Genomic DNA, 15,675 nt, shown 5'->3' with positions numbered 1-15,675 from the left:
TTTTTTTGGTGTTTTATTAGCTGTATCTTGACTACCTCCTACAAACTGAATGACAGCTTAGGGTTATTAAATGTGTTCTTGCACATAATTTTATCCATTGTTAACCCTGACTAAATGCATGCAGGGGCACAGAATTCCCCTCTCTTTTCCTTCATTGTTGCCCATATTTGTTAAAGAAATTATTCCCCTTGACGTTTGTTTAGGCTGCACTTTGATAAAATGCCGTCTATGGTCCACTTTCTTAGCTTGGCATTCAGCAGACTCTTATAGATTTATTTCTCTTTGCATTATCTTATCTTCCTTTCTAGCATATTTGGGCTTCCTTTTCATATTTTAAGTTACATTTTGGGGCATAGACAGATCACCTTAGTAATTGTATACCGAAGCATTGCAGTGTTCTAAAGATAATTTTGCAAGCCTTTGGCATATACTTAACCCCACTAACTGTCTAAAGACGAGTATATATGTTCCTTTTCATGCTGTCGGTGAATAAGCAAAAAGGAGGGACTGAGTGCTGAAAGTGACTTCAGGCTCAGAGAAACCTTCTTCTTGTTGATGGGACAGTGAAGTTTCCTGAAGCACTGTAACTCTGGCTTTGAATTTAGAAGGTGGCTCACTTGATGAGGAAATGAATGAGGGTTTTTCTTTATATTTCTGATTTATAGCCACATATATACTCTTTATACTTGAGCCTTAAAAAAAAAAAAGACATAGATGTAAAGGATATATCAATTTTCTCAGCTTTTAAAAGGTTGAGCCCCCCAAAAGGGGGACATTTAAGCTTCCTAGTTTATGTCAGCATCTTGTATTTTCTAAAATCAGTGAAGTATTTATTATTGAGTGCTTTAAGTTAGATATATCAGCACACTGGCCTATGAGAATTATCAAAACTTAGAATCCAATATAGGGCTAACAGATGAAGTTATTCTTTGAAAAAACTTATATTTAGTATCCCTTCAGATCAGATCAGATCAGTCGCTCAGTCGTGTCCGACTCTTTGGGACCCCATGAATCGCAGCACACCAGGCCTCCCTGTCCAACACCAACTCCCGGAGTTCACTGAGACTCACGTCCATCGAGTCAGTGATGCCATCCAGCCATCTCATCCTCCGTCGTCCCCTTCTCCTCTTGCTCCCAATCCCTCCCAGCATCAGAGTCTTTTCTAGTGAGTCAACTCTTCGCATGAGGTGGCCAAAGTACTGGAGTTTCAGCTTTAGCATCATTCCTTCCAAAGAAATCCCAGGCCTGATCTCCTTCAGAATGGACTGGTTGGATCTCCTTGCAGTCCAAGGGACTCTCAAGAGTCTTCTCCAACACCACAGTTCAAAAGCATCCATTCTTCAGCGCTCAGCCTTCTTCAGAGTCCAACTCTCACATCCATACATGACCACAGGAAAAACCATAGCCTTGACTAGATGAACCTTTGTTAGCAAAGTAATATCTATGCTTTTCAATATGCTATCTAGGTTGGTCATAACTTTCCTTCCAAGGAGAAAGCGTCTTTTAATTTCATGGCTGCAGTCACCATCTGCAATGATTTTGGAGCCCAGAAAAATAAAGTCTGACACTGTTTCCACTGTTTCCCCATCTATTTCCCATGAAGTAGTGGGACTGGATGCCATGATCTTCGTTTTCTGACTGTTGAGCTTTAAGCCAACTTTTTCACTCTTCACTTTCACTTTCATCAAGAGGCTTTTTAGTTCCTCTTCACTTTCTGCCATAAGGGTGGTGTCATCTGTGTATCTGAGGTTATTGATATTTCTCCCGGCAATCTTGATTGCAGCTCGTGTTTCTTCCAGTCCAGCGTTTCTCATGATGTACTCTGCATAGAAGTTAAATAAACAGGGTGACAATATATAGCCTTGACGAATTCCTTTTCCTATTTGGAACCAGTCTGTTGTTCCATGTCCAGTTCTAACTGTTGCTTCCTGACCTGCATACAAATTTCTTAAGAGGCAGATCAGGTGGTCTGGTATTCCCATCTCTTGAAGAATTTTCCACAGTTTATTGTGATCCACTCACTCAAAGGCTTTGGCATAGTCAATAAAGCAGAAATAGATGCTTTTCTGGAACTTAGTATCCCTTACCCTCAAAAAAACAAAAAAAGCAAAAAACCCTGACTTTGAAACTATGGTTAATGAAAATCCATAACCATGCAGAGTTAACTCATAATGGAATAATCCATTAGTTAAGATGTATCAGAGTTATAAAAAGTTATTTTAAACTCATGAAGATTTTTGCTTTTAAAAAACAAATATAATGGCTCTGTCAGCCTAGAATTAAGAATTTGCTTTGCCTGACATCCCTGTAAGGGTATATCTAGGAAATGGCTAGATATAACCTTAACATATTCAGAACATCTCTCCAAATATCCTAAGTATGTAATGTTCATGTTTTTCTAGTTTTGTGTAATTTAAAAAACCTTTTGCCAATTACTCTTTGATTTAAGTAGACAGGAATTACTGAATATAGATATCAATCAAGATATTTTAGGAAAAAATATCATTAGTTTAAGGCCGGTCTTTAAATGAGGGTTTCTGAATATGTATAATCATTGCTACATTAATTTTATTCAGAGTTCTATCATTGCATAATACTAGTACTTATAAAAAGATTTCTTAGCCAAGAGCAAACAAAACAAACAATACAATAAGGACAAGTTTATGAAGAACAAAATTGTTATTTTGTATGGATATTAGTATTGAGAGTAGTTTTAAATACACTTTTATAAAAATGATTTTAAATTTATTTTGAGGTTTACTAATTAAGAATTATTAGATTTGAGGCTCTATTTAGTGACAACATCTGTAGAGATTTGGGGATTAATATGTTTCTTATTGAGAGAAAACTGGGAATTAGAAATTAATTTACTGGGACTTTTGATGTATTATAAGAACAGCAATATATGTTAAATACATGAAAAGCCCAAGTTATAAAACTGTAGGAGAAAAGGAGTTTAGAGGAGTCATTCTTTAGGTTGATGATAACTTTTCAGTCAGTTTAGTCACTCAGTCGTGTCTGACTCTTTGCAGTCCCATGGACTGCAGCATCCCAGGCTTCCCTGTCTATCACCAACTCCAGAGCTTGCTCAAACTCATGTCCATCGAGTCGGTGATGCCATCCAACCATCTCATCCTCTGTCATCCCCTTCTCTTCCTGCCTTCAATCTTTCCCAGCATCAGGGTCTTTTCCAATAAGTCAGTTCTTTGCATCAGGTGGCCAAAGTATTGGAACTTCAGCTTCAACATGAGTCCTTCCAATAAATATTCAGGACTGATTTCCTTTAGGATGGACTGGTTGGATCTCCTTGCAGTCCAAAGGACTCTCAAGAGTCTTCTCTAACACCATAGTTCAAAAGCATCAATTCTTCAGCACTCAGCTTTCTTTATGGTCCAGCTCTCACATCCATACATGACTACTGAAAAAACCATAACTTTGACTAGACGTGCATTTGTCAGCAAACTAACATGTCAGCTTTTTAATATGCTGTCTAGGTTGGTCATAGCTTTTCTTCCAAGGAGCAAACATCTTTTAATTTCATGGCTGCAGTCACCATCTGCAGTAATTTTAGAGCCCAAGAAAATAAAGTCTGTCACTGTTCCCATTGTTTCCCCATCTGTTTGCCATGAAGTGATGGGACCAGATGCCATGATCTTAGTTCTTTGAATGCTGAGTTTTAAGCCAGCTTTTTCACTCTCCTCTTTCACTTTCATCAAGAGGCTTTTTAATTCCTCTGCTTTCTGTCATAAGGGTGGTGTCATCTGCATATCTGAAGTTATTGATATTTCTCCTGGCAATCTTGATTCCAGCTTGTGTTTCATCCAGCCCAGCATTTCGTATGATGTACTCTGCATATAAGTTAAATGAGCAGGTTGACAATATACAGCCTTGATGTACTCCTTTCCCAATTTAGAACCAGTCCATTGTTCTATGTCTAGTTCTAACTGTTGATTCTTGACCTGCATACAGATTTTAAGGAGGCAGGTCAGGTGGTCTGGTATTCCCAACTCTTGAAAAATTTTCTAGTTTGTTGTGATCGACATAGTCAAAGGTTTGATATAGTCAATAAAGCAGAAGTAGATGTTTTTCTGGAACTCTCTTGCTTTTTCTATACAATTACTAAAGTTATGTCATTCTAAATTTTGACCTAGAAGAGGAAAATGAATTTAAAAGGGTCATGACACAGGAATGAAAGTGAACATCAGGAGACTAGTTCGGAGATTGTTGTAATTGTTCAAGTGGGAGATGATGAGATTGTACCAGATGGGTATGTGTATGAAAATGTGTGTGTACACCTACCTGTACATAAAGAATGAGAAGGACAGAAAGAACATATGTAGCTTGATGGGAAAAATGAGCAAATTTTAGGTATGCCAAATATTTGAAGCATGTACCTGCAGTTTATTTTGTGACTGAAGCACTTCATTTACAATTTTTAAGTGTTTATTCTTACGATATTTTGTGGGAGGGAAGTATAACATAGAAAGATATAAGCATAAGAAAAAGTAAAAACCAGCCTATCTATTTCACCAGCATTAGATAATGCCTGTTAGCATTTTAATGTTTTCCCTCTCATTTCTTTCTATGAATATGGTTTTTATTTGGGGGATATTGTGTATACATTTGCATATCAAGAGCTGTGAAGGGTCTGAAATTTTTCTTATTGACATGCTAACAGGTTTGCCTGCCTCTGTTTCAGGGATGCAGGCAGAGAACCAGAGACTTTTGGGTTAGAGGCGTTGGCTTTATTGCTCAAGCATCAGTATATTTATGTCAAGACCCCATTCCATTCCCCAAGTTCTTTGGAGGCAAGACAAGAGGGCCAGATGAATAGCTGTATATGTAATGGGTTGCATTGAAGGATAGCAACCCTGAGTTCAGAGAACTTGAATCTTTTATAAGACAGGGCAATAAGATGTCTGTCCTTTGCTCTGCAAGGAAATACTGTTATACAAGGCAGTAGTATATTTAGCCTTTGATTGTAACAGGAACACTGTGTGTATGTCTCAAGGCTATTCACTCTAAACAATCCTTGGAAACCTGTGAGAACAGAAGGTAGCACCTTTGCTCATAAAGTATGCAGAAATATGAGGCTCATGGAGTCTCTCAACAAACATACATGTTCTCATGTATCATTACATTTTTTAAATCAGCATTTTAAATGGCTGCATATAGCTATAAAAGATGAATCTTTGGGATATAGCATAATGTACTGTCAACTCCCAATTTTCCAAAAAATGATCTTTTCAGTTGTTTCCACTTAAAAAGTTTCACTTGGAAATTTCTACTTGGAGCAGAGTGGCAAAAACTATTGCACTCACCTTAGGTGTGTAGTAGCTAAATTGGAGTAGATAGCCGTTGAGCTCTCCCTGATTTGAAGTCTATGCAGCCTCTTCACCTTGGCCTTATATATAAATATGCAGTGGCTGTGAATGGCCGACATGTCTATTGTCTCAAGATATTATCCAGAAAGAGACAGGCTCTGTGAAGTTGACTATTAAAGCTGTTACTTGTAGTCTAGCCTACACTGGTTTTCTTCTGGAAAGTGGAGATATTTCCCAACATTTCTGCTGCTCACAAGTCTGATTGGGCCTCAGACAGAAGCTCCTACTGCCTGGCATGAGCAGGGCCCAGAAAAGTCCATTCAAATCCCTGTAGTGAAAAGGAAAAGAAATCGGAGATCCAAATAATGACCATCTTGTCCAAACATCTGGAGAGGGCCTGGTCTTGTTTTGGGAATTAAAGAAAGGCAAAACAGGACCATGACCAGGTTTCAGTCCTGGGGCTTGTGAGGAAAAAAGTACTCAATATGGAGGCTTTCCTAGGGCTATAGGGTCTTCTAAATTATCTAGACCATTGCTGAAGTGACACAAATGGTTGAGACGAGGCCTCCTCAGAGGAAAGGAGGACTAAATGAAACATACCAAGAGGGCCATTTCTGAGTCAGTAATAGTCTCAGAAAATTCTAGGTTAAAATTTGTGACAGATGTTGACAGAAAATTAGACTATAAAATGGGAGGAAGCAACTGTAATACTTTTCTAAGTGAGCAGTGATCAGCAATTAATCAGCAGTCAAAGCACTGTAATTTTTTTAAATAAGAGAGTTTTCCAGTGGTGTCTTAAAAGTTTTTAGGAAGTGTAAACTGAACTTATTTATTTATCGAACAAACATTTTTGACACCTGCTTTATGCTCTTCTAGAAGCTGGAGAATTGGTGGTGCACAAGGTAATGGGGTTCGAATTCATGGAGTGTCAAGTCTGGAAAACAAACAAATAGTAAATATCTTAAGATTTTTTCAAGCAGTGAACAGTTCTATGAAAACAAAAAACAGTGTACCATGACAGACCAGTGGCTTGGGTACAAGGTGGAAGCTGAGAAGTCGCCTCTAGGGAGAGTGGCTGGAGAGGGCTTTTTCGAGCTGAAACATGAAAGGTGCTGTTTGTGGCAAAGGTATTCCAGGCAGAGGGAATGGCAGAGGCAAAGCTTAAGAGGTGAGAACAAGTGTAACATTTTCAGGGACTGGAAAAGAGATCAGGAACAAAATGTGACTGAGGAGGGAAAGAAAGAACAAGATGACCTCAGAGAGATGCTCAGGGCCAGTTGGTGTAACGAGTTGCAGGCATCAGTAAAGGGTCTGAATTTAAAGTTTAGTGGGTGATAGGATGGACTTTTCATTCAACAGAATGGTGGAATCTGGATTTATATTGTTTTAAAGATTACTTTGGTCTCTGTACCAGGGTGGCAAGTGGTTAAGCTACACAAGTAGTTGCTGATGGGTGGGATAAGTTTGTAACAGTAAGTTAATTGAGATAGGGGATGTGTTTTGGTGTAAAACCTAATGAAATTATTGATGGATTGGCTCTGAGTGAACAGGAAGAAAGGGAGTCAAGGATAACTTCTAATTGAGAAACCTGGGCTACTTAGTGATTGGTGTTAAAATTACTGAGGTAAGAAAGACTGAGAAATGAGTGGTTCTTGGTAGAATGGTGGGGGAGTGTAACTAATTTCATTGAAAATTGAAAGGAGACCCTAGTAAATATCTCTGCATGCCTTTTTCAAAAGAAATTCTTGCATGATAAAAATAATACTTGATATTGAATTTGCTGCCCAACTCTATTGACTTGTCTTGGGATATCTAGAACTTTACCTGGCAAACGAATGGATAGATAGATGGAAGGATTCAACGGATAGGATTCAACAGTTGAATTACTGGATGGATAAATGGGTAGATGTCTTAGGAATGTGCAGACTGACTCCCTCCATTTCTTGTATACAGCTGTGTCTATGAAGCCATCAAAAGGTGTGTCTCAGAGGACACTGTGTGGGTCTCAGGGATTCTGATACAAACTACTTTGTCCATTCTTCTGAGAATCAAGGAAGCAGTTGTTTTTAATCACTATCCATAATTCCTCCACTTGAGACACCATGTTATGGCTCACTTCAACTATAAATGCTGATTTTTTTCACTTTATAAAAATCATCACAATATCTTTATTTTATCAGACAGGAAGCACTTCTTGCGGCAATCAGTGAAAAAGATGCGAACATTGCCTTGCTGGAATTGTCTGCCTCCAAAAAGAAAAAGACACAAGAAGAAGTCATGGCCCTCAAGCGGGAAAAAGATCGACTAGTGCATCAGTTAAAGCAGCAGGTGGGGCCTTTTGCATGACTGGTGTGTTTTGCTGGGTTGTGGGTTTGGAGTGCTTTCTCTGGGTTTAGTTACTCTTCGTTTTGCCGTGTCCATCCTGCATGCTCAAGCAGGTGAAACCAGGTAGGAGAAAAATAGTCCAAGTTGTCGCTGGAACATTTTATTGCTTTCCTGTTTTTGTGCATGTGCCTGGGCTTGTGTGGTTCTCAGCCAGCGCTGTTTTGCTTTCTTTTGTATTCACATCTCCCCAGAAATACCTCTCAGCTCTCTTCCTTCCGGTGGACTTTGTATGACTTCTGACTAAATCCTAGAAAGTACTAATTAAATTCTGGGCACTTTCTTTCCCATAGAACTTGTTACCTTCTGTCTTGCTCACTTTCTGGGCCCAATAATGACTCCCATTATCTAGTTCTTTCGATTTCTTTTTCTCCTTACTTCCAACTTTGATTCTTCAATGATTTCTACCCAAACTTTCTGGCCAAGAACCATCTCCCAGCCCCTAGGCTTGGAGATAGCCAGGCTATGCGTGGAGACCCCTGTAGCCATTATTTAGTCAAATACATTTTTAAACATTCATTTGCCACATTATCCTATTTTTCCCTCATCTAGGCCACTGTGTGTCTTTTGTGTGGCTTCCTGGAAGTGGCTTAAATGGAAATATTTATACCTAAAGTATATTGCAAAATCATCTCTGAAATCTTCAGACACGGTTTCTCCTCCATATATATATAACCTGAGCGCTTTTGGAATCAGTGGTTACAAATAGTCAGTTAGATTGCAGCTTCATTATGAAACCCACTCAACAGAGAATGGTTCAGTGATCTGTGGTCTCACGATGTGGCTATCATAGCTTAGCTGGGGCCACCCGTGGCTCTGAAGTTCTCTGAATGCCTGAAAAGATAAGCTCCCTCCTGTCACAATTGGGCCAACCCTTTCCCTCCCCAGGAAGGAAAAGGCATCCTTTGGCCCTGCACCAGAGTCTGATTTTCATGGGACTGCCTTACTAAGAGAGCGAGTAAACAAGCACTGCCACGCCTGGGTGCCCTCTCCTGCAGAGGGAGGGTGCCCGTCACTGGTGGGTGTTGGGGTCATTCCACAGAGCAGCATGCCTTGCTAGCGCTGATCCAGAAGTTAGGGGCCACTTACATCTGACCACTTCGCTTGGGTCTGTGCACCTTCTATACTTGTTTTTCCACCCACTTGGCCATGGAAAGTCAAATTGGGGCTCCTTCTTTGCTTTCTCCTAGTTCCTTCCCTGTGCACCCTGCATCCTCCCCTCCTTCACGTAACCATTGTAGCTTTCTCCCACAGGCTTATAGACCTAAGAAACAGCCCCTGACCTCGAACATACCATGCAGTTGTGATGCTAGCTACAGCCCAGATATTACGGCCAAGTACCATGGGTCCAGCTATGATGCGTACATGATCCAAAGGTCTCAGGTCAGTCAGCTGCTGAGGAGACACTCGCCCCCACCATTGGGGTTGGGGGTGCATAAGAGCTACATCATATCTTGACCTTCAGCTCTTCTGATGATTTCCAGTATTCATTGGCCATAGAGTCTAGAACCATTGATGAGAGCACTATATCTTGATTTATAATAAAATTGCATTTATTATGTATTTGCCAATGGTTCTAGTATTGATGGTCATCTTACAGATCCACCTCTTCTGAAATAGGCTGCACTGCTGTAAAAATGAGATTGGCAGAGGGCTTACTATCAGGCTTCTTGAATTACATTTGACTTTTTATCTCTTAGATACTTTCCTCCCCAAATCTCTCTATACTCTTCCCAGTAAGGAATTTTTTTAAGGCTGTTTTTTGTTTTTTTTTTCTTTCTCAGCATCATGAAAATGCACTCCTGGATTCCAGGAAGGATTGAGTGTAGCCCTTCAATCTGCTCCTGGGAAACTGTACAAAGCCTGCACTATTCACGACAGGCTTGGTTTTGGGTATCATGGGGCACATTTGGGAAACCCCAGCCATGCACAGTTAGGCTCCTGCCTGGGCTAAAAGCAGGGTCTGAAGAACTGTTGTGGAAAAAGAAGCAGCAAAGGAGGAGGATGGGCTTCTTTCCCTGACTTAGGTTTGAAATTCTTCCCCAGAAATTCTTCTGTGACCCTACTGGCCACAGAGCAAGAAAAAAATGTCAATTTATGTATTTTTGTTGCAGATGATAATGAGTCTGAAAATAATAGTAATTGGCTTATAAAAGCATGCCATTTTTATTGAGAGTTTACTTTGTGCTAGGAAGGGAATCCAGTGTCCCTGGGGGACTTACTCTGTCCCACAGTCCTCACAGCAGCCCTGTGATATGTCAAGATTACTTGCTCTTTCTGGGGTCCGTAACTGAGACTCAGAGTACAGAATAACCAGCCCAACATACAGAGCTTGTAAGTGATAGAGCTCAGATTTTATATAGCCCGTCTGAGTCCACATATACCCCACCATGTTTAGGAGGCAATTCAGAGTTGCAAGCCGATGGATATTCCAGAAATTCTGAGGTCCTTTTATCTTTGTATACCTAAAGTAGATGCCAGAAACCCATTTGAGAATGGTCTCCAGCCAGCCATTCATAAAGAATAGTTCTGCCTAGAGCTCTTAGGCTTAGGATGTTTGATCACATAATGACTGCTAGTACTTTTAAACTCCCATCATGTGCCAGGTGTGGGTCAAAGGGCTTTATATACATTAACTCATCAACTCCCACCAAAGAGGAAGAGCCGATGCTCTTACAGAGAAGGAGCCAGACGTCTGGAGAGGTTGGGTGTGCTGCTCAGGCTTCATAGCTGGACACATCATGATGCTTGAACAGACATTTTTGCCACACAGCTTTAAGTGGAGTTTGCATTTGGCATCTGGAGTTTCACTGTGTAGGTTAAATTTTTATTCCAGCACTTGTTAGTTGAGTGATCATGAGCAAAATACTGAACCTCCCTGAGCTTCAGTTCCTCATCTGTAAATTGGGCTAATACATGATTTAGAGGGTTGTTTGTGAGTATAATGTATATAAAGTGATTTGCACATGCCTGATAGACAAATGTTCCAAATATGTGTGAGCTCCCATTACTACCACTGCTACTAGTAGTAGTAATAGATTTTATCACTACCAACCCTCAGAGATAGTTTAACTTTTATTTCATCTTTGTTGTTTTTCACATACCTTGGAGTCACAGCTCATTGAGAACATACTGTTGAAGCACTGGAGATAGAGCAGACAATTGTTGGCACTAAAGCCTTCCTGGTCCCCATACCCCTAAAACCCAAGCACTTGGGGAGTGATGAGCAGATGTGTTAGGAGTTGTAGACCCCAGTTCCCAACCTGCACTGAACAGGCCCACAGCACTTATTAAATTTGTTTGGTTTATGTATGCATCCCTCATAGATAACAGTCAGAGAGGACATCCCAGGGACAATGAGTCCCAGACCTCATTTGTCATCACCCACATAATTGACCTGAGATACCCAGGCCAATGGGAGGGAAAAATCATGGGTCTGGGGATTTTGAGGCAGGTGGGCACATGAGAGATATTACCCTATTCAGGCTGCCTTTTGAGCTCATACCGTGCAGAGCTCTGCCCATAGCAGTCTCATTGACTGAACATGAGTGCGCATTCAACAACCCCCTAACTATTGCACTTTGCCAAGCACATAGTGGGCACCAAGTAAATATTGTTTTGTGTGAATAATTGCTTGATTTCCACAAGCCAGGTCTACACCAAGTGTTTTCTGTAAACATGGTTTACAAACATTATCTCACTTTTTCCTCATAAGCAACCAACTACCCAATGCATTGCATACTCATGTCCATCAAGTTGGTAACGCCATCCAATCATCTCATCCTCTGTCGTCCCCTTCTCCTCCTGCCTTCAATCTTTCCCAGCATCAGGGTCTTCTCCAAGGAGTCAGTTCTTCACATCAGGTGGCCAAAGTATTGAAGTTTCAGCTTCAGCATCCATCCTTCCAGTGAATATTCTAAAGGTACATCCCATGATATGCTCATCACACTCTAGCTCTCACTGCTGAAAATTCTTCCCTGGCTTCCCTTGCTGGTAGGATAAAGACAAATTTAAACCAACATGCTATCTGCCTTGTACATGCAATTCCCGCTGCCTGGAACACATTTTCTTCTTTTCCTCACATAGTTAACACCTACTGGTTCAATTCAGTCTCAATCCAACATCACCTTTTCAGGGAGGCCTTATGGGACTTTCTCAATTGGGTCAAATCCCCAATTTGGCACTCTTGTAGCACATGTACATCATTTAATTGCACTAGAACAGATGCAGTTTTTGCATTTGTTTTGGTGATTATTTGGATAGAAACTATCTGTCCTGCTAGTTAATGAACTCCATGAGGACTGTGAATGTGACCTCATGACTTTTTTTTTTTTTGGCTGACCATTTACAGCTGCTAACATTTGCTGGTTGGCATTCAACGAATGTTGGTTGACTGTATAAATGATTGAATGATTGAATTGCCAGAGCAGCTTATTAAAAGAAGAGACTTCCTTGATCAATCATGACTTTAGACAAAATTGAGCCTCATAATTCTGCTTGTAATATTCCAGGAAGCCACTATCAGAGTTGGTAAAAAGACATGGAGACGTGTTTGCTGAAAGATGACCACAGAATTGGTGCTGTGTTCTTTCTTGCCATGTTGCAAGACACTTTGCAGAGATGACTTTTACCACACTTGAATTTTTGCAGGACCGTCTATTTTGAACCCTTCAGGTCCCTTCCAGTTTGGGAGGTGTTTTTTTTTTTTTTTTTTTTTAATTAAATGCACTGAGTTTCTAGATATGGCAAAGATGATTTGCCATTATGAAAGGAGTCCCTCCTTTTCTTTCCGGAAAATGTCTGAGCTTCTTATAAATTAATTTGCCCCGGAATACCTAAACTCCCATTAAACGCCTTTCAAAAGAGCCAGAGAAGGTGATATGAAATGAGTTCAGAAATGCCAGCTATGTTTAACCACAAAAGAATCTTTATGACACTCTGGGTTTTGACCCTTGAGTTGATTCTAGGCTGGACACCTTTATATAGGTGAGAGCAGTACAAATTAACTATCTGTAACTTGTTGCTTACAGAAAAATATAAGGGATTAATCATAGTTTGGTAGTAGACATATAAGTCTATCTGACTTTTGTATTCTTCCCAATTCCATTTCCTTGCAAGTACACACCTCTGACACTTACACCACCTCTCTTTAAAAAAAAAAAAAAAATCTGCCTTCCAGATTTTTGCCATTTGAGGAGAAGGATTCAACTAGGAATTCATTAAGGTTTTTTATCTTTATTTTGTATTTTTGTTCTTCCTCTAAGGATGCTAGTTCTAAAAATATTGTTAAAATTTACAATCTTTCCTTCTTTTGTGTCTTGGATCCAATCCCCCCAACTCTTTTCCTCCATCCTTGAAGAAAGGACTGACATCAAAATAATTAATTCTGAAATCACTGGATTTTCCTGCTGCTAACGGGTTTTTGAAGAAAGCTTAAAACTAAGTCTTACCCCCTAAGCCTTATTCCCAAATGTTCCCTTGTGTGCTGAAGTAGTGAAATGCACATCCTTGATGAAAATGCCTTTTTTAAAATGAGGGCCAGATACTATTGTTCAGTTAAAATTAGAACCAGCTTATTTCTCAGAGCCAGTTAGAATAATTTTGTGATCAGAGATAAATTGTGCTTGGTTTTCTTTTCCCTTTCCTACTAGTTCTGGGCGTTGCTTTTGGTTACCAGGAAACACACTGGTCAGTTGGGAGCAGGAAGGTATTAAGACCAGGAGACTAGTCCACTGATTCTCTATGTTGCCCTCCAGAGCTTGCAGAGAAGAGAAGTCCTATATCCAGGTTAACATTCTGGACACTGTGGAGATCTACACAGTATAATTGATTTTCGTAGGGCCTGACTCTCCTCTGTAGTGTCCGGACCATCACAGGATTGTCTCCAAGAATGAGCCACGCCAAGAGTGGGAGAAGGCAGATGCTGCCGCAGAAAGTGTTCAGGAAAGCTGGTTCTAAGGGTGAGATTCCAGCCAAAATTGGATCTCGCCACAGGTAGAAGCGTCCCGTCAAGAAAAACAAGAAGCACCCGAGTGGAATGGTTCACCGGGCATTTCTTTCTCTCTCTGCTGGGGGCCTCATGTGGTTGTGCTTCCCATTTACACTTCCATTACATGGTATGCAGATGACTTTTAATTATGCTTTATGGTTTGGGAGGTGAGCACAACTGAACAGTGGTGAAGGAACTCCATGCAGTGGGGTTCCCATAGCTTCATGTTGTGGTTGGACAAGTGCCAGAAAGCTTGATGTGATCCCAACATTGTAATGCATCACAGACTTGCCCTAGATCAAATTGCTGAAATGCAAATGCATTGGTTTTTACTGTAGACTCACTTTGGGTTAAGCTGTTCATGTCCCACTGGTAGAATCTAGCCACATCTCTATTTATCATTGACTTCAGTGCCAAGTGTCTTTACAGTTTGTTTTGGAGAACCCCTTTAAAAAAAAAAAAGAAATACTCATTCTCTCTACAGCAGGCCAAGGCCAGGGCATTCTCACAGAGGTAACACTTGAAGTTTTTGGTATTACTGAAAACACTTTACTCTTAGTGTCCCAGTGATTGGTCAGGACACTGGTCTGCTCTCTTAGCCTGGAGACATTTTTTATTCTAGACAGCTGGTGCCTCAATCTCAATACTCAGGGAATGCATTTGGTTTGCTGGTTGCATCACAAATTAGCACTCAAAGACTGTGGAGGCTATGTGTTTTCCTCTGTGATTCCATATGTTTCTCTAATCTTTGTTAGAAATGCACCTTCCAAAACCATTAGGCTGACTCTGGTGGACCACTTTCTCAGTCTCACACTTGAAGGAAGCCATGTTTTAAAAACCATTTTAGTTCTCTTCCCTAAACATTTGTGGAGGTACTGTGTAGAGCACTATTGGGCTGTAGAAGGAGATGTTGATACTGACTTTGTCCTTGAGCCTTGGGATTTTATCATCTCTACCACCTATAAGGCAGATATTAGCTCATAAAACAGATGACAGAGCACATTGCTTTTTTTTTTTTTTTTTTGGGTGCAGAAGCATTACCAATGTTTAAAAATCTTTGCTTGCTTGAGGGAGCAGGAAATGACTTTACGCAGAAGTTGGAGTTCCTGTGAATTTTGTGATTGGCAATTCATAGCCTAGCTTTTGTGACAAATGCCTATCCACCAATGATACTTTGTGTTTTCAAGTATCCAAATATCAAGTATCCAAGTATCTAGTCTTAGAAAAGCTTATTCTTTGCTTTTGGAATATACCTTTTAAGTAGAAAAACTTGAACAGACGGACTTTACCCCTTCATTCCCCCACTTTTAGAAATACAGAAAGGGAGAGATGGGTCTGACTTGTAAGTTTTAGAGTGATCTGCCAGCTTTCTTTCAGTAATTTGAAGCACTGCTGTAGTATCTAGCTGTTGGCAGAGTACATCAGAATAACAGGCTTAGCTGAAGGTGACCAAAACAGAGAATAGCATACAAATGCCAAGAAGATCTCTCACGTGCTTTTTCTGTTTTTTTGTTTTTTTGTTTTATTCAAATTTCACATCTGTGCTCTATTTTTAAACATTTATTCTTTAAGTGATAACGCATGTTTTACCAAGCCTCTTATTGGATTAGACATGTTTGAAATCCCCTCAACTTTAACCTGTTCATTACTGCCTTCAAGAACATTCAGATCTCCCACCAAAGCAGAGAGTATATATGGGGAAATTTTCCAAGATGTCAGCCACTGGGGAGCCATTGTGTTTTGGGGAGGGAGGGGTCCAGTGGTTGTGCTGTGTAGATCTGGGGGTGTCTTAGGCTGACGTTGCTTTAAGAGGAATCTAGTGTGGGTGTAATGTGTGCAGCACTTTTCTTCATTGTGATAGTTTTTTGTTGTTGTTCACGTTTTAAAGTAGGAGGAGCCAACAGCTTTTGAGCTCTTCAAAACTAGGCTAGGAATTCTAAATATAGTATCTCATTTAATTCTCGCAACAACTCTGAAAAC

General features: G+C 40.2%; 1 protein-coding gene across 16 annotated transcripts in view; it reads left to right on the top strand.

The window, feature by feature from the left end:
- ERC2 (ELKS/RAB6-interacting/CAST family member 2) overlaps nucleotides 1-15,675 on the top strand; it is a 984,881-nt gene that overhangs the window by 746,157 nt on the left and 223,049 nt on the right. For all 16 annotated transcript variants that reach the window (XR_003507771.1, XR_003507770.1, XM_027522882.1 and 13 more), the window contains one exon: nucleotides 7,505-7,652. Coding sequence is in view for 14 of the 16 variants with exons in the window: in XM_027522882.1 (XP_027378683.1) it covers nucleotides 7,505-7,652 (148 nt within the window). In the remaining 2 variants the exon portion in view is untranslated. The remainder of the gene's footprint in view (nucleotides 1-7,504; nucleotides 7,653-15,675) is intronic.

This window comes from Bos indicus x Bos taurus, chromosome 22 (assembly GCF_003369695.1).
Source record: "Bos indicus x Bos taurus breed Angus x Brahman F1 hybrid chromosome 22, Bos_hybrid_MaternalHap_v2.0, whole genome shotgun sequence".
Taxonomy (NCBI): domain Eukaryota; kingdom Metazoa; phylum Chordata; class Mammalia; order Artiodactyla; family Bovidae; genus Bos; species Bos indicus x Bos taurus.
This window is presented reverse-complemented; position numbering and strand designations above follow the sequence as displayed.